The following is a 20,866-nucleotide window of genomic DNA, read 5'->3' as shown; positions in this document are numbered from 1 at the left end:
TACTGCTCCAGTGGGAAGGTAAACGGCATTTCTGTGCACTGCTCTGGTTCGCCAGAAGCGGCTTAGTCATGCTGGCCACATGACCCAGAAGCTGTACGCTGGCTCCCTCGGCCAGTAAAGCGAGATGAGCGCTGCAACCCCAGAGTCATCCATGACTGGACCTAATGGTCAGGGGTCCCTTTACCTTTTACCGTGGAGGGGACCCATTAATTTCATTTATAGAATACTTAAACCCTATGGCTTGGGTCTGCAGCTTCATGACGTTCACATTCATAGGCACACATTACAGTTTTCTACATGTTTGTTTCTATATTTTTGCCTCTATTCAGACAGTTTTTCTTTGCTTGTCTTTCCGCAATAAACACTATCTTTTACAATCCTCTTCCACGGTTAATGCGTCTACATCTTGGGCTTCCCATCATCTTTGATATTGCCATTTTGCTGCCTTTTTAATAGTTTTGCCCTGTGTTTCTTGCAGGGTAATCCTGCAACATGTTTACTCATTGAGCCCCACTGTACTACAACCAGGATTATGTTTTTAGCTACCTTAATCTCTTCTGTACTTTTTCCTTCCAAACACAGATTTTAAAAAGTTTGAAACTGTTTAGGAAACATCCCCACATTCCTTTTTGTTGCAACTTTTGGACTGCTTACCTAATGTGAATTTAGCATGTGCTGCTTTGCTATATGCTTTCACCTGGGAAGGGGGCATGTCAATAACTGTTTTCATGTTTTACAGACTGCTTGCAGATTTTAAGTGTATGCACCTTCTACCTCAATAGTTGCATTTAGTCCAGAACAAAGCTGACCTGGAGATAGCTGTTGGCTTCCAGTTCTTGCCTCCAACATTTGTGCTGGGTTGGTGGGCGTCAAACCAATACTCAGTGAATGAGGAACAAAACCAGAAACAAACTGAAGTACATCAAAGCCGTTGTTGCCTGGGCTCCAACAAATCTTCGATAGGTCTTCCAGTCTGGGATGGCAAGGGCAGCTAATGGCTTGAGAACTCTTCACTGACCCGAAAGATGCTCCAAATCACAATTCTTGGGGCTTACCATGTGGAACTCCTGAAATCTTTGTAAAGGAGTTAATTTGCAGCTTCTTCAAAGTATGCTGAAGCGTATTTTGTATCTGAAAATTCTTGTCCCATTTCAAGCCAGGCCCCAGTGCATTTGAATTTTTGTCCATTAAAAATGGGATTTACTTCTGGTGATAACTGGGGTCCCATTTCCAAGTAAAATAATGTTACCCTTGAAAGAAGGGAAGCCATGGTGTTTGCAGAGCTTAATTTGGACCAGCGTCTACCATTTCCAATTTAAATTCCGAGCTTTGGGACCAGGAAAGTGACAATACAAAAGAGAATGCCACTGAGCATTTGCAAGTGGCACTACTGAATAACTGCAACCATTCCCTCCATATTTAACATGAGAAGGAAGGGCTACAAAGGGTGTCTGCAGATGACTTCTTTATTGAGCTTTCACAGATGTTCTACAACTTCCACTGTTTATTGAGTATTCATCCTGATTTATCGGCTTGGAGGTTTTACGACTGCCTGCCAATCCTTTGCTATCCCACACTTTCCAGTGCATGTCCCCATCACTTTCCTTCGTGCAAAAGGTTTGGTTGTTTTTAAGTGGCTTTGTTGTATCAGAGCACTTTAATCCACTTTAATTGTGCAAGCCTAAGTTTGCTGGTATGCAGTTGAATCTCCTGCAGAATTGTGACAGGTCTGGAAGGAACCCCAGGTCAAAGAGTGCAACTCCCAGGCATGCTTCAACCACAACCAGCTCTTCTGTTGGAAATTAAGCGCAGTCTTCACTTCTGTGCATCAGCAATTTTATTTGTAGGCAGGAATCCAACTTATTCCTTTTTCCCCTCTTTTCCCAGCCTGCCTTCCCTGTGGCTTTAAGTGGCTTTCCAACTAGCAAATGTGTTTTGCTCCTCATTCATCTCCGTTCTTTGGGGCCAGCATTTGCATTTGTTAAAATACATTACGAAGATTAGCTATTTATTTTGGTCTCCTGCCCTAAGATCTTGGTGGAGCTTCCTTGTCTCACTAGGGGATTGTCACAAATAAATTACTGCTGTGCAGGATATTTGATAAAATCCAGAATCCCAGCAGGGTTAAAAGATTTGAATAAAACATGGATTAACTTCATTCTATTTACATGTTGCCTTTTTATGCCTCCTACCTGAGTCTCTCTTAAGCTGTCAACTTTTGAGCTGTTTTTCTCTAGTCCCCTCAGATTACTTTTTACTTTATGTTCATAGAAACCTTCTTGTAATAATCTTACAAATGTCATTTCCTAAGGGATGACTCTTACACTCTTTGCATTGCCTGCTTCACGTGTCACTGGTTTTTCTCAGAGTGTTAGTGCAGCTCTCAGTTGCCCTATTGATCACTCTTCTGTTTATAATTGTCTGGTTTTTGTCATCTCTGAAATACAGCAGGGACAGAATTCCAGCTGGATCTGCCTTTAGCTGCTTGTTGTTATTGACTAAGGATGCTTCCAGACTGTTTTTGTCTTTTGGTTGGGATGCAAATACATACTGGCATGCTCAAGTCACACAATTAAAGTGGATTTGGTGCTGTTGTGCAACAAGTCCGCTTCTCCCCCCAAACCCCAGGATTTTTGTGATAACAAAGGTGATGGGTAAATGCACTGGGAAATATGGGTTAACAAATGCTTGAGATGGTGTCATCTAACCTCCTTGCAAACGGATCTGAATCAGTGTTCAACAAGCAGCTAATGTCATACAACTTTCCCACAATCTTTGTTCAAACAAATCAGGATGAATGCTCAAGAAATATGTAACCTGAAAGCAGCCTAAAGTTATGTTCATGCAATGCATACATGTTTTTCCTTTGAAAGTGCTATTAATATACTTCCTCTTGTATAATCACTTATGATTTTAGCCTTATTTGTATCAAAGGGAATGTTCTATATAATTCTTTTTAACCACCTCCTGAAATTTAATTGAAATGCTACAGGAATGGATATTGTGTGTGGGGGTTTTTTACTTGTTGATAGAAGCCTTAGGACAGTAAATATGTTGTCTCACATAGCTGGCTGTGTTTTCCCAAAGGAATTTCATCACTTCCTAAACCCCTCCTCTCCTTGTGTGATCCCTAACACAAGGATGGCCCTCAAGATGTTGTGGGACTCCAACTCCCATCAGTCCCAACCAATGGTCAGGGATTATGGGTACTGAAGTCCCACAACATATAGAGTGGAGGGCTCTATTATAGTTCACAGATTAATAATAATAGTCTACGGTCTATAGTAGCATTTGAGAGTTTCTCCCACAGTCTGTTACAGTTGCTTAAGTATAATAGGGAAGTTTTGTAATCAAAAATATCCACATGGCTGTTTTGTTGTTGTTGTTGTTGTTTTAAAAGCATTTGAAAAAAATGGGGGGGGGGATATTTGCTTATTCCGTTCTTTCCCTTATCTTAAAACAATATCAGTATGGGATGGGGAATGTTGTATGTTGACCTGTGTAAATGGTACTACTGTCCTTAAACAAATGTGGTGTCATTGGAATCAAAATGCCGACCAATATACCCACTTCCCAATTTAACCCAAATCTATCCTTTCTGCAGAAAATCTGATATTTTTTTAAAAAAAACTTATTGCAAATAACCTGTTTGCAATATCTGAATGACATGTTTGCAATATTAAGTCCCCATCTGGAAGCACCCTGAAAGCCATCTTTCCCCTTTCCAGCAAGAATGTAATTGAGATACTGTACTAGGCGTGGCTCCTTTAAATGCCTGAATTCACTGGTTGCCTGGAGCAACCTCCATAAATATCCATGAAACACATATGGTGACTTTAAAAGCTAGGAACAGAACCTGCCGAGAGAAGATCTGTATTCAGGGCAGCGGGTGCTGAGTTGACATCTGTATCAAACTAAGGAGCTCTGCGGTGTCTTACTATCTTTAATACACACACAACCCCCCCAGCAGTATGTCTCAAAAGAAAGGAAGCAAGAGGTGGCACTTTTGTAATCTAAACCTAAGTAAATCCACTGATTTCAACAGGACTTACTTCTAAATAAGTGGGGAGACTTACTTCTAAGTAAGTGCAATTCAGCACTTACAATTTGCAATTTGTTTTAAACCCTAGGTCATAGCAATTCCTTCTGAGCAAGACTTAAGTCTATTTAGGATCAGAGCCTCTTTTTTGTTTTTGTTTACTAAGAAGCAGATTCCCACTAAGCTGACTGAAACATTTCCTGGTAGGTTTGTTTAGGATTACAGCCTATATTTACTTGGAAATAAGCCCTCACTGTGCTCACTGGGGCTTGCACCCAGCTAACTTTGCATAAATATTACAGCCATGCAGCACAATTCTGTGCATAGCTACTCAGAAGTACTACTCAACGCGATTTACTCCTGAGTAAGTGAGCATGGGTATCAGTTTCATGGTTTCAATTCTATGCACACATACTATAAGGAAAACTATTCTCTTGGTCCTCACTTTTTCCTAAATGTGGTATAGATATTTATTATTCTTCAATATATTCTTCAATATACCTTGGGTTATAGATGCTTCAGGTTACAGACTCTGCTAACTCAGAAATAGTACCTCGGGTTAAGAACTTGGCTTCAGGATGAGAACAGAAATTGCGCCGCTGCGGCACGGCGGCAGCAGGAGGCCCCATTAGCTAAAGTTGTACCTCAGGTTAAGAACGGACCTCCAGAACGAATTAAGTTCTTAACCCGAGGTATCACTGTATTTATATTTCAGGGTCTGCTCCAATAACTCAGAGTTTCTCCAGTGTGATCCTTTTCTGCTGCCATCCATTCCTTTAGAATGCTTTCAGAACCCCTCCTCAGAAAATAGGGAGCTTCTATTCTACATCAGTAGAATGCCCCTGTTTCCTGAGGAGTGTTGGAGGGTATAATAGGCTTAGATGTGAGAACAACACCCAACATTGGAGATTTAATGAACTGTTAAATGTTTATTAAAGAGATACTTTGTACATACAATATACTTAATGGCAGTTTCTAAGGACTCAAGAGTCACTGCCAAATTTTGGCTTAGCTCAGCACAGCAGCTAAAAGTACCAGAAAAGGGGGCAGGGGGGGACAAAGTGGTTGTGTCCAGCTGCAAGTTACAATCTTCCTCTGACATTAAGCTGCCCCCGTTGTACTTCTGGGTGCCTGGACAGCATATCTTCCAACATTTCTCCACCCAACTGATTGGGTAGCCCCAGCCACTCTGGGCAGCTTCCAACATATATATAAAAACATAATAAAACATTTAAAAACGTCCCTATACAGGGCTGCCGTCCAATGTATAGTTACTTATCTTCTTGGCTTGGGTGTCACATAACTCCATACCCTCCAACATTTCTCTGATGAAAATAGGGACATCCTAAGGAAAAGCGGGTCATTCCGGGATCAAATCAGAAACTGGGATGTCTTCTGTAAATCCAGGACTGTCCCTGGAAAATAGGGACACTTAGAGGGTCTGGGACAGTTTAGCTGATATAAAAACCTGCATGTACAGGGAAGTATTGTTACCTCACCAGCAAGGAATAGCTTTAATATTCAAGTCTCAGCTGCCCCTGGTTTTCTTCTGGCCTTGCCTCACACCTCCATCATCAGCTTTCCCAGCTGACTTTTCTTTTTCTTATGCCACTTACAATTAACTGCCCTTTCTTCCTAGAACCTCCAGCCAATCAGAGTCTGTTGTTCCCCTGGCAAATCAAAATGAATTTATCTAATCTAAGACCCATCTATAAATACTAAAAGCCATTGGCTTTCCCTCTCCCTTGCAGAACCTGTCACTACTAGTAAACAGGCTTGCAAACATAGTGATAGCACAAGGCCTTGAACCTCGACAGTTGCATTCTGATAGCATCAGAGGTCGCTGAAATCTTTTCCAGAGCGCAAAATGAAAACAGACTGTAATAAACACAGCGTTCCTCCACACATACCTAGGAGTCAGCTCCATTAAACTTAATGGAACTTCAGCGTAAATATAAACAGGTGCAGAATGAATGGCTGCAGTTCTAAGCATATTTATTTGGAAACAAGTCTCACTGAAACAACTTTCATTTGCTACAAATTAGTGCAAGACCGTGGAACTTATGGGTCTCCTTACCACAATGGTTTCTTGAAACAGTCCTGGGTTTAATTTTTGGAGAAGGTCCTGTGGACCTCCAAATACACACAAGTAAAATTATTGCACAGCATCATAGCCGGAAAATGTCTTCAAAGGCACTCTTAGTTTTTCAGCGATGTGGAGCATTGTTTAGAATCAATAGCCATGTTGATTCGTGGAATTCTGAGGCAGTAGGGGGGATAATCCAGTTCATTATCTTACAGTCTGTTGGGTTCTTCTCTGATACAATAGCATCATTTTTGTGTGACAAAGCCAACCTTTTGGTGTGGCTCCCTCCACCCTAATTCAATACATAAGCTCAAGTCTTAACACAGCCATTTCTTCCCCACCCCTTTAAACATATTCATGTTTCTTGTATAAATGTACGATATCATCACTCTCTGATATTATAGTCCAAAATTCCTGATATGGGTGGGGTAGAGATGACAATCTCTCTGGCTTAGCCATCTCTTGGTTAATGCTAATGCAGAATTAGGAGTCAAGAGAGACGAAAGCCAGGGTGTGATTGTTGCACACTCGATATTGCCCCACTAGTTCTTCAAGCACAGAGGAAGATCAGCAGAGTAGCTGTGTGGGATGAGATGCCTGGAGGGCCAGGGATATGTATCACTCTAGGAGATCCAAAAACATCAAGGATGGAGCAACAGTCATGTTTAAACACTCCTCTCCCCAAGCTTTTAGATAAAGATGATGTGCACAGGCTGCTTCTCTACATGGTCAAAGTGGCTTACAGTGAATAGCTATTTACACAAAACAAAACACTTAAAAGAAAACATACAACTAAACCCATGCAAAGCAACAGAAGATAACACTATCTGGTGGCTTCGAACTCACCATAGATCAGCTTATAGACTTTAACTAAGCCACAAGCCACCCAGAATGGGAAAAGCTTGCACCCCTTGAGGTTAAAATGAGCTAACCACATCTATCATACCCCATGTTCCTTAGAATCATTGGGTTACATAACTGTAGAGTTGGGTCCTGAGGGTCATCTAGTCCAAGACCCTGGACCCTCAACTTGCATGTGATTTGACCTGCCAGCTTCCCTACCGAGTCCTCTTGAATCACATTACAACTAAAATAAGGTGTGGGTGTCTATATTTTACAACAAAAGAAGAGCACAAGTGAGGGAATGCCAAGAAATGTACTTGAAGTGATGGGGCAGCTAGGAGGTAGGGCAGAGATGTTTTCTGGTGTTTTAAAAAAAACAGCAATCCCCTTCCAACCCCCTTTTAAATATGAATGAAGGTCTATGAAAAAGTCACAGCAGTAAACAGACACGGCTTTCAGTAGCTGCAGTGGGATTATTGCACTTATCAACATGCAGAGTCCGACAGCTGTCTTAAGCTTGGCAGGCACAGGTTAGCTCTGGTAGCGTGTGAACATAGAAAGCCCTCTTATGTGGAGTCAGACCATTGGTCCGCTTAGCTCTGACTAGCAGTAGCTCTCGAGAGTGTCAGGCAGAGGACATTTCCAGTCATACCTGGAGATGCTGGGGACTGAACCAAGGACTTACTTCCTGCAAGGCACTGATGCTCTACCTCTGAGCTACGGCTCTCCTTGGATTCATATGTTAAAACTCATTCCATGTACAAGAAGCAAATCAACCTGTGCGATTTAACCTCTGTTTTCCAATTGTTAGATAACCTGTTCAAGCCAAAAGAACGGTTCATTTCAGAGAAGGAGATGCACATGCGATCGAAAAGGTAGGGAGCATCTTCCATCCTGAAATAGATTACCTCCCTTCTGCTTGCAGCAATGAGGGATTATGAGTTATCGAATTGATAGGGTGAGATAATGAAGTAAGATCACACACCCCACGTTTTGTTTTATTCTGAGTAGCATAACAGTAGCACAATAAATTGTTGAATTTGCAGCTGATGGAGATCAAAAGGCTCTTGAATGAGACTCTTGCAGTTTCTGGGATATTGCCCTGACAACAGGCAAGTTGTCTAGTTTGCCTTTTGGTGAGCAGGCCCTTCATATTGATCTAGTGCTTTCTGCAGAAATAGTCGGAAAGTTGCTGCAGCTGTTTTGGATTCTAACCCCATGTTATTGACAAATGCATTGTCAAGTGAATTCCATGCACTGCATTAATGTGGAAATATCTTTCATGGAAGGTTTTTAAAAAATAAAATAAAAAAATGTATCATGTGTGTACTGAAAACTATACAGGGGAATATACTGGTACTGCAATGGGTTCTCCCAGGAGGGACGCCAACAGCACTTTCTGGGCATGGTACAATGTCTGTGGACCAGGTCCCTAACAACACCACTACACCGCTTAACCTTGCCCCGGCCACTCTGGGCAGTTCCCAACAAAAATATTTAAAAAACAATAAAGCATCAAACATTGAGAACTTCTCTGTACAGGTAGTGATGACAACCAACTTGGCTTTAAAAGAGAATAAGAGAAATTCATGGAAGACTTGTTGCTTGAAACCGTAGGCAGGGGAGAGTGCTATTGCACACAGAACCTATTTGCAGGCTTCTCACAGGCATCTGATTGGCCGTTGTGAGAACAGGAAGCTATTCGCCATTGGCTTGGTCCAACAGGGCTTTTCTTGTGCAATGTCATTCACAGATCATCTGAAGAATGCCAGAAAAGCAGCCTCCTTGCTTTAACGGCAGTGTTTCATAGTGCTGACATTTACAGTACAGCAAAATATCCAAACAAACATACAAAAAGTTTGCCAACCTTGATAATTAAAAACAAGCAAAAAATAGCTCTTGTGTATGTGGAGTTTCACAACATTGATGTGTGAGCTACTGAGTCACAACCTAGCCTGCATCACAGAGCTGATGTGAAGATAAAAGGAGGAAGGGGGAGATAAATTGTACACAGCCTTGAGCTCCTGGGGGGAAGTCTAGGTGCAAATATACAACAAATATGTGCAGTTTCACAATTCTATTCAAAACATATATACACAAAATCATTTTACCAGCCTTGATTTTTTGTAAAAAAATAATCCTTGTGTCCCAGGTGGGAAGGGTCAACATTCCATCCTCTGATTGCTTAGCAACAGTATTTTAAGTGCCTTAGCAATTGTGCTGCCTGCTGAGTGCAGAAGCTTTAATGCTGCCTTCATGTTTTGTGCTCTAACTTACTTCAGAAGTCTCTGGTTGACTAACTTTTTTATTTAAAGAAAGCTAAAAGTCTGTGGTCCCTGATGGCTTCCAAACCCCTAAAATCTGTTCCTTAGTGCCCATTTGTCACTGGCCCGGGGTTCTTGGAGTGCTGCACTTTACTTTTTCCTGTATGAGTGAATGGCAGATTTCCATACAGTTGGAAAAGCAAAGATGCACATTCAGATCTAAACTTTCTCCAAGTGTCTTGCATGTTGGTTGCAGTCAGTTTCCTTTTTATTTTTCAAAACTTAGTGGGGACCATTAAGAATCCAGCTTGCTTCTGTCGACATAACTGCGGCTATGTTTCTTGGTCACGCTAGAGTTTTATGGATCCTAGGAAACTGCACATTTGCTTTTGTATCTATATATAATTAGAGAGTTTGTGTCTAAAAAATCCAATAGCACGTTCCAGCACTTTACAATATTTCTTTTTATCTTTACAACAACCCGGTGAGATATGTTACGCTGACAAATTGTGACGTTCTTAAGGAGGCTCGGGGCAAATTAGACATGAAGCTAAATGCTTCATTAAAGATCACATCTGCACAAAGGGAAATCACACAACCCTACACACACACACAGGACTATGAGCCTTGGAAAAATCTACAATGGAAGGGCGTTTTTTCTGTATACTTATTGCATTGGGGTGTATAGATCAGAATTTCAGATGGGGACACAAGGGTTACACCTCCTTTCCCTATGCACTGCAGTCCTAAAAGTATGCCTGCTTTTAATTTTAGAAAAAATTCATTGAGATGGTTTCTAACAACACATTTAGCACTACATCTCGTTTGGCTCTCAGAAAGTTTCATGAGTGAGCAGGGATTTCAGCTCAGCCTGGGTTCCCCACACCCAAACACTATTGGAATCCAAAGTTATCCTTCCAAAATGCAGTGGAAGAAATACTGGAAGGCCTTAGGCAAATGAAGGATACTTAGGAGAAATGAGTCTCAGCAGCTGCAGAGCATTGACAGGGGGCTTATACTATTGCTTCCATAGCTATATATGTGCCCTTTCAAGGGCTTCACAGATTTGCTCCCAATGACATTTATCTTGATCTGCACAGATGGATTAGGGTAATCTAACACCGTACATTTATCACACCAAGTTAAGAAATAGTCTTTAAAACTAACATTTTTTTCATGGCATTATATCATGGATCCATGAATTATATGAGCAATACAATTCCAGTACCTTGTCATATGCAATTGTGCAAGGAGTCATGTCCCAGTGGCTAGCCATTCTAAATTCCCCGGCCAACCACATTGCAGGGCAAGATAGCCTGCCAAATCAAAAGTTCAATTGCCCAATCATGGGCACCGAATGAGCAGAGCCTGGTCCACTCACTGAGGATAAAAGCTGACTGTGCCTAGAGTTTGCAGTCCATCAGTTGAAGAGCAGTCTCTCCCTCCCTCCCTCCAGGCTGCTTTGTGTTAATTTTGTCTTAACCATATTTTCCTTCCTGTGCACTCTGTGACGGACTTTGCTATGGTTTCCCAATGGTTGCCATATTCGGAGCTGGGAAGGAATTTGCCTGCAAACAAATTGGGCCCGTTGGGTTTTTTTACCTTTCTCACAGCAAAATGTCACAACTTTGGGTGGGTAAGGCATTGGGTGGAATCGTAATCATCTAGGTTTGGATGAAGTGGTGCATCACCCCGACCTAAGAAGGGTCTATGTGGAAGTTTCTGTCCGGAAACCAAGTGTAGGGCAGACTGGCCACGGAGCTTCCAGTGGCAACTTGGGGAAAGCCACCTTGGTAGATTAGCATCTTTTGGGAGGCCACAATTCTTGGCACAATGCTGTTCAAAATTTCAGCCCTTCAACAGGAGGCTAAAATGGATATATATCCAGTGCCTGAGCCAAAGTCTACCTACATCTGTAATCAATAAAGTTGTGGCCAATGATGATCTCAGATCATGATCCTGTCCAAATTGTTCCTTTACTCCATACCTATTGCCTTCACAATACGCTGTGACTAGGCCCACAATAAGGATGTACTTAAAAGCCTGCACACCTTAGAGCTCGGATGGGGAATGTGTGGCTCTCCAGATGTTGTTGAACTATCCTTGGCTATTGAACTTGTTAATGGAAGATGGAGCGAAACATCAACTGAAGGGGCACAGGTTACCCTGCCCCTGCCTTCTTCCCATACACCATTCCTTTCTTTCAAAGGCTCAGAAAACACCTTTTTGACACTTAGCATATTTTTAATATGTTCCAGGATTTATAATAATCTGCCTGAAGTGAAGAAGAAACAAGAAGAGAAACAGAAACGAGTAATCATACAGAGCAACAGACTGCGTGTTGAAGTGTTCAAAAAGGTAATGATTCTCCAGTGAAGTGAACACAATACTCATTGATGCAGAGTTTCTTTCTCTATTCTGTCATCCCAAAATCGCATACCTGTTGTACACTGTCAGTACCACCCTGTAGAGCAAGGGTGGCTAGTCTGTGACCCTCCATATGTTGTTGGACTTCAACTTCAAACAGCCCCCAGAAGCACAGCCAATAGTCAGAGATGGTAGGAGTCCAGTAACATCAGAAGGGTCACAGGTTAGGCACCTCTGCAGTAGAAACCCAGTATTCCCATATTTTAAAATCCTGTTGCAAGTTTTCAAAGCGTTGTGACAGCAGTAGTCCTGCTTTGCTTGGAGATGTATGTATATTTGTGTGTATGTGTGTGTGTAATGCATTTGTGTGGATAGATGTACTGTATTGGCCTGACTATAAGCCTCACTTTTCCCCTAAATTCCAACCGTGAAAAGTCAAAGTGCAGCTTAAATTCATGACCTTACAAAAATTGGCTTTTTACAATATCGGTGCTGAAACAGACATAGGGTGAAACAGAACAGGTGTGAGTGCCTGCGGAATTTTAAGGGAGCGGCTTATATTCGTGAATTGTCTTTTTTTCTCCCCCCCCCCCATGAATGTTAAAGGTGCGGCTTATATTCGGGTGCGGCTTATATTCGGGTCAATACGGTATCTATTGGTGCACCCCAGATTTTTTTTCATGTGTTGGTAAACAGTACTGTTTTGCTCACCCCAGTTTATGAGAAACTTCAGGGATGCCAACACATACATCAAGAGTCGGTTTCCTTGGAATGAAGGTCACCAGAGAAAGTGGTGTCTTTGGGATATATGGCTTTATTTACACATATATGCAGGCTAAGCATAGTATGAAAGGCCTCACAGTGTTAATACTGAAACAGATATTGCTCCCACTTGATGTTTCTAGAGTGGGGTTCAAAGGCCAAGGCTTTGGACGCAGCACAGAAAGCAAGTCGTGCCTCTGTATCTTCCCAGAGGAGACTGGCTCAGTTCTGTTGTTCTCTTAACACTGATGACATCACTTGCAAGTCGAGGAGTAGGAGATGGAAGGCATGGCGTTGTAACTTAAAGGCTGCTTTTATTTTTGTTTTATTGTAGCAATTGCTGGATCAGCTTCTTCAAAGAAATACCGAGTGACCAAAGATTCCTGGACACGTCATTTCTTCTTGGACCTTGAATGCCTTCGATGATTATAAAGCCATAAAAACTTCATGCGATCTTCATGACTTGGAGACTTTATTCATTTTAAATCTACAAACAAAGACTATATAGCTTGATTTGAATTTTTTTTAAAAAAAGGAATATTCAAAGTAATTCTGGCGGGGGGGCTGGATTATATTCTGGTGGTCATGACGCATGGAAACACAGCTTTAAAAATGGTTTTATGCACTTGTTGTTGTGGCAATACAGCATTTAATTTGTACTTTTAAATTATAAAGCCAGCTTTTTATTCATAGATGAGAATCATATATTGTCACTGCCAATACATGGTTCCACTTAGTGATTGCTTTCAAGTCTAAAATTAGTCTTTTGAATGTAAGGAAAAGTGAATATTTTTGCTGTGCTATTTAGCTAAAATAGCATTGCTGCCTAACCACCTGAACTACAGCATTAAATGAATGCTTAACATAGTAGCAAGACCAATATTTTAATCAACCACATTCTTGTTTATATAGTGAAGCCAAATAAGGGGGTTACCTGTTAAAAACCAGTCTTTGGGACCTAACTATTAATTCTTCTTTTGAAACATGCTCTTTGCTAAACCATATAATTTTGCCTGGCTCCCCTTGGTTTCATGTATCTTTAAAATGGCACAAACCCGGTCAGTGGTTCTGACCAAGAAAAATGCTTGTGGAAAGAGTGCACATTTTTAAATATCTGTATTGTTTCCTCCAAAAATACTTTAAAATGTCATTTGTGCATTCAGAAATAAAGCAAATTAAGCTTTGTACAAAGAAGGAATAAAGCCTAAGTAGGAAAAATTGTCCAGATTCTGTCAGTTTTATTGGGTAGTGTTAATTTTCAAAGCTATGATTACACAGCATCATGCAATTCATACCCTTATGACTGTGGGAGAATACCGCCATGGATTGTGTTTCCATGCTTGCTTCTGTGTACCAATTCCAATTTCACTTTAATAATGTGATGGATACTATCTGGAAAATGCTACACGCTGCTCCTTTCACAGCAGATGAAACTGGCTGTGAATAATCCACACCTGGCCCTTCCTTGATCTGTAGATTCATGAGAGTTCAGTAACAGCTAACTAGGTGAGCATTTCAGGAAACAGGGAATTTGGTGGTGGTGGTGGTCCCCCCCCGTTAAATATCACATTTGTTCATTTGTTGTTTATGGGCCCCAATCTTTAGCTCAGGCATAGGCAAACTCCAGCCCTCCAGATGTTTGGGACTACAATTCCCATCACCCCTGACCACTGGTCCTGTTAGCTGAGGATGATGGGAATTGTAGTCCCAAACATCTGGAGGGCCAGCGTTTGCCTATGCCTGCTTTAGCGTGTATCTGTGTTTTTTTAAATATTCTGATCCATTTCTCTGTGTTCTCTCCTCTTTGAATGATTTCCCCCCAGCTGGAACTCACTGGAACTCAGTTCCGGCACCTCTCAGGTGGGCACCATTGCCATTTTAAGAGAACAAGGGAGGTGTTTGTGGTGAGTTCTGGCACCTCTTTTTCTAGAAAATAGCATTGATGAGGTTCTCAGCTCACCTGTATAAAATGAACTATTGTGGTTCCCCATTTACTATAATGGGAAAATCTAAAAATAGCTATAACATGCTTTTTGCCAAAGTGGATGAAATTTGCAGGCACAGAACCCCTCCAGAGTAGATTAAGTCTTCCAAATAGGAACAGGAGCTTTTTGTGAATGAAAGTAAAAAGGATTAACTTTTATTATGATGGTGGAGAGTGGTAGATTGTCTTTGTTTCTCTTCATACCCTAAAACAATTAAGAGGTAGCTGAGTGGGGTATACTCTTGCCTGTACATTTTTTAAAAACTTTGCAGCATCACCTGCCTTTTCTTAGAAGCTCCAAACAGGACTTAGATGAGGCTGTCTACATAGTTCTGAAGGGCTCTGGGTTTTGGGTTTTGTTAAAGCAGAGCAACGTAAATTTTTTATATATAAAACTGAAATGAATATTTTAACTTAAAAAATAATAACCCTCCACTGCTGTGCTTTTAACAACAATCTGTTCTGCAGGCCATATTTTGGAAAGCTTCACTTCTTGCAGAGTCCATGGACAGTTTCTCAGCATTTGAAAACTGCAGGGTAGGTGAGTTACTGACACGCACTGAAGTATGATAGGTCACAATGGAAGGAGGCAGCCTTGACTTACATGCCTTAAGGGTTTTATACCATAGAGTCATGGCTTCTAATTAATTTCTGCCTCAGGGTTTCAGAAAGCCCCTTCAGACCCTGGAACACCAGGTGTTTCTGGTGTTCTCCCCTTTCATTTGGTGAACCACTTTCAATCTTTCCTGTGTATAGTGCATCACTGTACATTTAAGGCTGAACAAGCAGGAATTAAAGGCTGAAGCCCTTATGGTATAGATTCCATGCTGTACAAATGTGCGTAGTTTTGAAGGGAAGCACACACCGTCCATGCAATCCCATCTTTTTTCAAAAAGGAGTAGACAGACAAACACAAAATATACAATGTTGCAATCATGCACAGAATATTTGCATGAAGCAATGTAGGAGTGTTGGAAGTTTGACTTCCATTCAGTTGCTATGTCTCATTGTGTATTCATACTGAAGAACAGATGATGAAAACTTCCTGGTTCAGAAGGTGACAGTTTCTTACAAGATGAATTTGGTGAAAGTGTATTTGGCACAGTTGCAATGTGCAGTGAAGGGTCTACTAAAATCCCAAGACTGTGCCTTTGGGGAAGCTGAACTCTGTCAGTGGCAGATCCCCAACAAAGTTATAAAATGTATGCTTGACCACATTTTGATCTGGATTCAGTATCTTGGCTTTAACTGCTGCCATATATTACACAGTAATTAGGAGTACATAGTTTGACAAGGAAGTAATATGTGCATGCAATTAGCAGTGCCCCTTATAAAAACTAGCTATGAAACAAACCCAGCATTCCTATGCAATTCAATTTTCTTCCTGAAAACCACACAATATCTTTGTAAACCAGTACACCGGGGACCAGTTGGAGGAGGACCAAGCTAATGTCAATAAGCTTTTCTTGTGGCTGCAGAAGCTACCATCTCGACTGGCTTTTGTTTCATGGACAGTACTCATATTCTCCTTCTTCTCTATGGAAGATTTTTTTAAACTACCCTTGCCAACCTCAACCTATTCTGGAGGATGAAGCCTTATTCATTGTACTGACATTTGAAATGGCATAGCATTTTGAGAACTGCTTTGAATTCATTCATAAATGCATTTAAAGTTTATTCATCTTCTTTGCTTCATTTAGGTCCCTTTATGTTTACCCCCAAAAGTAATTTCCCAAGTGTAAGGACAAAATACATGACAATTTCATGAAAAGCCTATCTCATAGTAAGTTTGGAATATTGTTATCTAATCTATGGCAAGGTTAGTGGAAACAATAGGGTATGAAAACCTGTTTGGTGTGTGGGAGGAGAACATTCTGTAGAATACCTAATTTGTCCTTTGGGGGGGGGGAGAGTGTCTCTTATTATGAGTCTGACACTTATTCCATCGCTTACTATAATGTGGGCAGGGGAAGCTGGTTCTTCATAAAAGCTTTGAACACCTGTGCATTTTTAAGATTCTTTGTGGCTAATCATTGTTTCAGTAAAACTTTGAAACAGAGACTAAGGGACATTCAATTGCATGTTGTTTTTGTTGGAGCTTCAGAGTAAGGGAAAGCTGTTCACATAAATATTATTGTAAAATGTTAAATTCCATTAATCTTGCTACTGAGCTTGCATATTAATATTATTCTGAGGTCCACAAAGACAGACAATAAAGAAAGAAAACCATTCCCACTTAAGAATGTGGTTTGGCTAAGGTCAATAGACCTGATGTTGCTAGAGCAATTGGCAAAGGGTTTATATATATAAAATAGGGAGAGCTCTGGTAGATCACACTAAAAGTCACATCTGTGTTCTGTTCCCAAAGTTGTCAACCCGATTCCCAAGGAAAGCCCACAAGGACCTAAGTGAAATGGCATTTTGCTGCTCACCTTGCTCAACAACTGGTATTCAGAAGCATGCTGTTTCTCCTGGAGCTTATATAAAGCCATCATTCCTTCTAGCCATTGATAACCTTATCCTCCACAAATCTGTCTAATCCCATTTTTAAAGTTGTTTAATTTGGTGGCCATCACGAGTAGCAGCTTGGGCTTGGTGGGAGAGAAGGTAGGATGGCAAATGGTAGGCAGAGCCAAGGGTCCTGACAGATGGAGCTAATGGGAGGCGGAGCCACTTCTCCCCATTTTTTCCTAGTGTCCTTTAACACAGCTTGACATGCAGGAATTAAATATATGAAGCAATTCATGGCATGGCTATGTGGGGGAAACTTGTAGCCTGAGCTTCTGTACGTGTGCTTAGCAGCAAATCCCACTGTGACCAAGAGGATTTACTTCTTATTAGAAAATAGGATTGCAACCTACATTGCCTGTTTTTGTTTTTTGTTGCATATCAGGCTGCTAAACTCACAGGAGTATACTGCTGCCATCCTGCAGTCTTCAAAGATGCATCAGGCCATACATTTGCAGGGACAAGCAAGGTTACCACCTTTTCTCCTCACAGGGCTTGATGACTCCAAGCGCCACTACTTGAGACATTGTTTTTATCTCAGTACTGTATGCTTGCCTTTTATATCCCAGCAAGAGCTATATCCTAAGGGGCCCTGAGATTCCATCCAAGGGTTCTATTTTGTTTCCTATCTGCAAAGTTGTAGAGAAATCTTGAGATTCTGCAGCTAGTTCCATAAGATTATTTTCCTTTAATGCTTAAAGGATACCTGTGTTGACATGGTAACCTTGATACTGGTGTCCACATATGTTTTAAAGATGTTTTTATTGTTTCATCACTTATTGTGTGCTGCCCTTTAGGTGGAAGGGAAGGAAGTGAATTTAGTAAATAAATAAAATGTATCTCCTTCCCATAAGTTTCAAAGATTAGTTTCTGGGGGCGGGGGGGTGGGGAACAAACTGCCATGTAGCATGTAGTGCATCTGTTTAGAGATTACCATGTTCCTTGTAAAATCAATACCATTTAGCAATTCACTTGGTTTTGGAATTTCTTTCTTTCTTTCTTTCTTTCTTTCTTTCTTTCTTTCTTTCTTTCGAAGCATGGATAACAAATTGAAGCATTTCTCTTTCGCTAACTGGGTTTGGCGTTTTACCAAAGCTGTAGGAGGCAGAATTGCTCAATATCCATTTTCAATGACCTACAGAGTCAGATAACGAGGAGTATCATCTGCCTACCAGATGCAAAATGACATGAAGAAAAAAATGTGCAGATGTGTTATTTGTACAAACGACAACATAAACAGCTCTAAATAGAACTGGTCTAAGGTTAAGAAGTAGGGAAGTGGAATAAATGACTAAGGAAAATGGTTCCATTTCCCTAATAACAACCAAAAATAAACAAATGCTAATTTGCTAATGACACTGTTCTACATCTGTCTGAATCTGGGCTTGTTTTTACATAGAATTGGAATATGTCTGACATTTCCTACCAACATCTTGAAGGCCACAGGTTCTTCACCCCTGTTCTAGACACTCCAATACAAAATGGCAAACTATCTAATGAACTCTTGCCATGTATAATTGCTAGCATCATATGTGGTTATTTTGGTAAAATACACAGTGCATTTTAAGAAATACATTATAAAATGAGAAAATGTAGTTTTCTATATATATCTCCTAGTTGATCATTCTGTCCCTGCCTCTTTAGTTAAATGAAATAGATGAAATGGGTATGTTGAATCCTGTAGTCTGTTTTTTGGAAGTGGGTGAAGTGCCTCACTCTCTTTCCCTCCAATGGGTGCATTATCTCAGGATACCCCAGTAAAGGGGTTTGGCTGGAAGTTCTTTCCTGAAGCCTAGAGGAGAGCAGATGGGCCATAGAACTTCCAAATAGTGGCCTGGGGGCCCAGCTTAGCTGACCCACGTCTTGAGGTGTCAGGGACTGGACTGAATAGGAGGAATGGGAAATGAGCCCTCTGTCTGATCGGCTCCTCTCAGAAGAGGATGAGAAGTGGGAAGTTTCTCTAGCAGTTTAAGGAGGAGAGGGAGACAGGGCTGATGTACAGCTGGATGAGGAAATCCCTAGCTATGAGATAGTAGAGGATGAGGAAGGGGAAGTTAGAGAGTAGACAGCAGAGACCTCCCTGGAGAGCATGGGAGACCCTCCTAGTCCAAAGGCTCACAGGTCCCTCTGCATTCAAGAAAAGAGAATGCAGAGGGATGTGACTCCTGTAACTTCCTGTAGCTTTCCAGGATGTTGTGGGAGATGAAAGAGGAGGGACTCAGAGCAGCCAATGTCTCCTATGTGTGAAGACGTGGATCTTTTGTCTTGCAACCAGACGGCTGAATAAAAGCCATAAATACAAACTGTTTATTCTTCTTGCTTCTGAGGCTACTGGGGGAGGAGAGGATACTCCATGCCTGACATGAGGTGGCCCTTAACCCAGGCATGACCCTGAAAATCTCCAACCAACGCAGGAGTATTAATCAGGAAGCACACCTAATGCCTAAGCCAAAGCCTACCTGCATCTGTAATCATTTTCATCGTTGAAAACCATTTTCAATCCCAGAATGTTGTTGTTGTGTCGGTTTGTTCACCAGTTATCACCTGATCCCTTCCCACTGTGCCTGGGACTGCAATGGCAATTTCTACTGTTAATTTCTAGAGAAACAGGAAAATGTCTTAAATACTATACCTATGTATAGTATTTAATTGACGTCTAATTTTATTATGAATCCCAAAGGAATTAGTAATGAATGCCTATTTAACTGCAAGAATTGCTACACGTGTAGGTAAATTGCATTGTTACCCACAGTGTGTGTTTTAAAATGTTTGTGTTTACTACTTCATAAAAAAAATGTTGATGGCTTAAATTTAATTATATAATAGCATAAATCAAAATACATGCAAATTTAATTAGGGGTGATGAATTCTATTAAGCACAGCCTTCCAAAGCTATAAACAAAGCTCATATTCTCTTACCAGTTTGCTGCTTTGCATATTTCTGCTGCAGATTGTGTCCCAAGGCACATGGTACTTGGTGGTGGGAGGAGATATTCTGAAAGTCATGTTGGTACAGACTATGGCTACCATAATATAGTTTACCATTGACAGAATACAATATATACCATGGGCATGAACAGGAGCAAATGGGAGTTCCCTCTGCCCACATGGAACAGACAAGAGCTTCTTTTAAATAGGGCCGCTTGCAACATATCCCTGCCTTATTCTACATTCCTCCAACGGTGAGGAAGGTTTAAGGCAGGTTTAGCACAGGGATGGGAAACCTGGTGCCTACCTGAAGTTGTTACATTCTCATCTCCTACCAACCCCAGTCAGAATGGCTAATGGTCCAGAATGATGGGAGTCCAGCAACTACGGGAGGATCTCAGGTTCCCTATCTTTGGTTTAATTGGAAAATGGCCAGTTAAGGTGCATAGGGAAACAAACTTAACCCTGATCTAAATCCAACACTGTATCAGATTTCACTGCAATTGCATCTTAGCTGGAGCTTGCATTCTGAATACTTTATACTAAAATTGCATGTCTCTCCCCTTCCCGCCACTAAACAAATCAGATTTTTGTAAGTAGCAATTGTTGTGAAGATGACCTATGACTGTATTTCCTGTATCACTTTCTTTTTTTAAGAGTAGCTGTAGGTAATGTTTTCAAACTTTGCTTTCTGCTATGGAGCCTTAAAGGAAAGGAAGCCAAGATTCTTTCCGTGTTGTGTCTCTCCGCCATACCCCCTCCGTCCCCCGTGACTCACAATTTTAGAAAAGCAGCTGGAATTGCAAGATGCGATAAGCACATGGTAACTGGCAACGTCATCTTGATAAGAAAATAGCAACATGGGGGAAATAATGGGACCTTATGGGAGGACGTAAACCAAGGCAATTTCGAGTCTGAAAAGGATGTATGAAGATAAATGTATGAATGTGTACAAAGATACTAAAACCATAAACAATTCTCTGCTTTCCTAGGAAAAAATAGGCTGAGATGGGGGAAACTGTGATTTTGACTTCTTACCTCTGAATGTAATATAGCAGATAGTTCTGCCTGAAAGAGCTGCAGTT

The 20,866-nt window shown here is 41.0% G+C and overlaps 1 protein-coding gene across 3 annotated transcripts in view; it reads left to right on the top strand.

Annotated features, from left to right (window-relative positions):
- LOC310763928 ((E2-independent) E3 ubiquitin-conjugating enzyme FATS) overlaps positions 1 to 12,820 on the top strand; it is a 134,935-nt gene extending 122,115 nt beyond the window's left edge. For all 3 annotated transcript variants that reach the window (XM_083616888.1, XM_083616889.1, XM_083616890.1), the window contains 3 exons: positions 7,780 to 7,843; positions 11,491 to 11,590; positions 12,696 to 12,820. In XM_083616888.1, coding sequence (XP_083473014.1) covers positions 7,780 to 7,843; positions 11,491 to 11,590; positions 12,696 to 12,734 — 203 coding nt within the window. In that variant the 3' untranslated portion in view covers positions 12,735 to 12,820. The remainder of the gene's footprint in view (positions 1 to 7,779; positions 7,844 to 11,490; positions 11,591 to 12,695) is intronic.
- The last annotated feature ends 8,046 nt before the right edge of the window (positions 12,821 to 20,866 follow it).

The sequence above is a fragment of the Podarcis filfolensis genome, assembly GCF_964270895.1.
Source record: "Podarcis filfolensis genome assembly, chromosome: 5".
In the NCBI taxonomy this organism is placed as follows: Eukaryota; Metazoa; Chordata; class Lepidosauria; order Squamata; family Lacertidae; genus Podarcis; species Podarcis filfolensis.
Note: the sequence above shows the minus strand (reverse complement) of the source record. Positions and strands in the feature narration are given on the sequence as shown.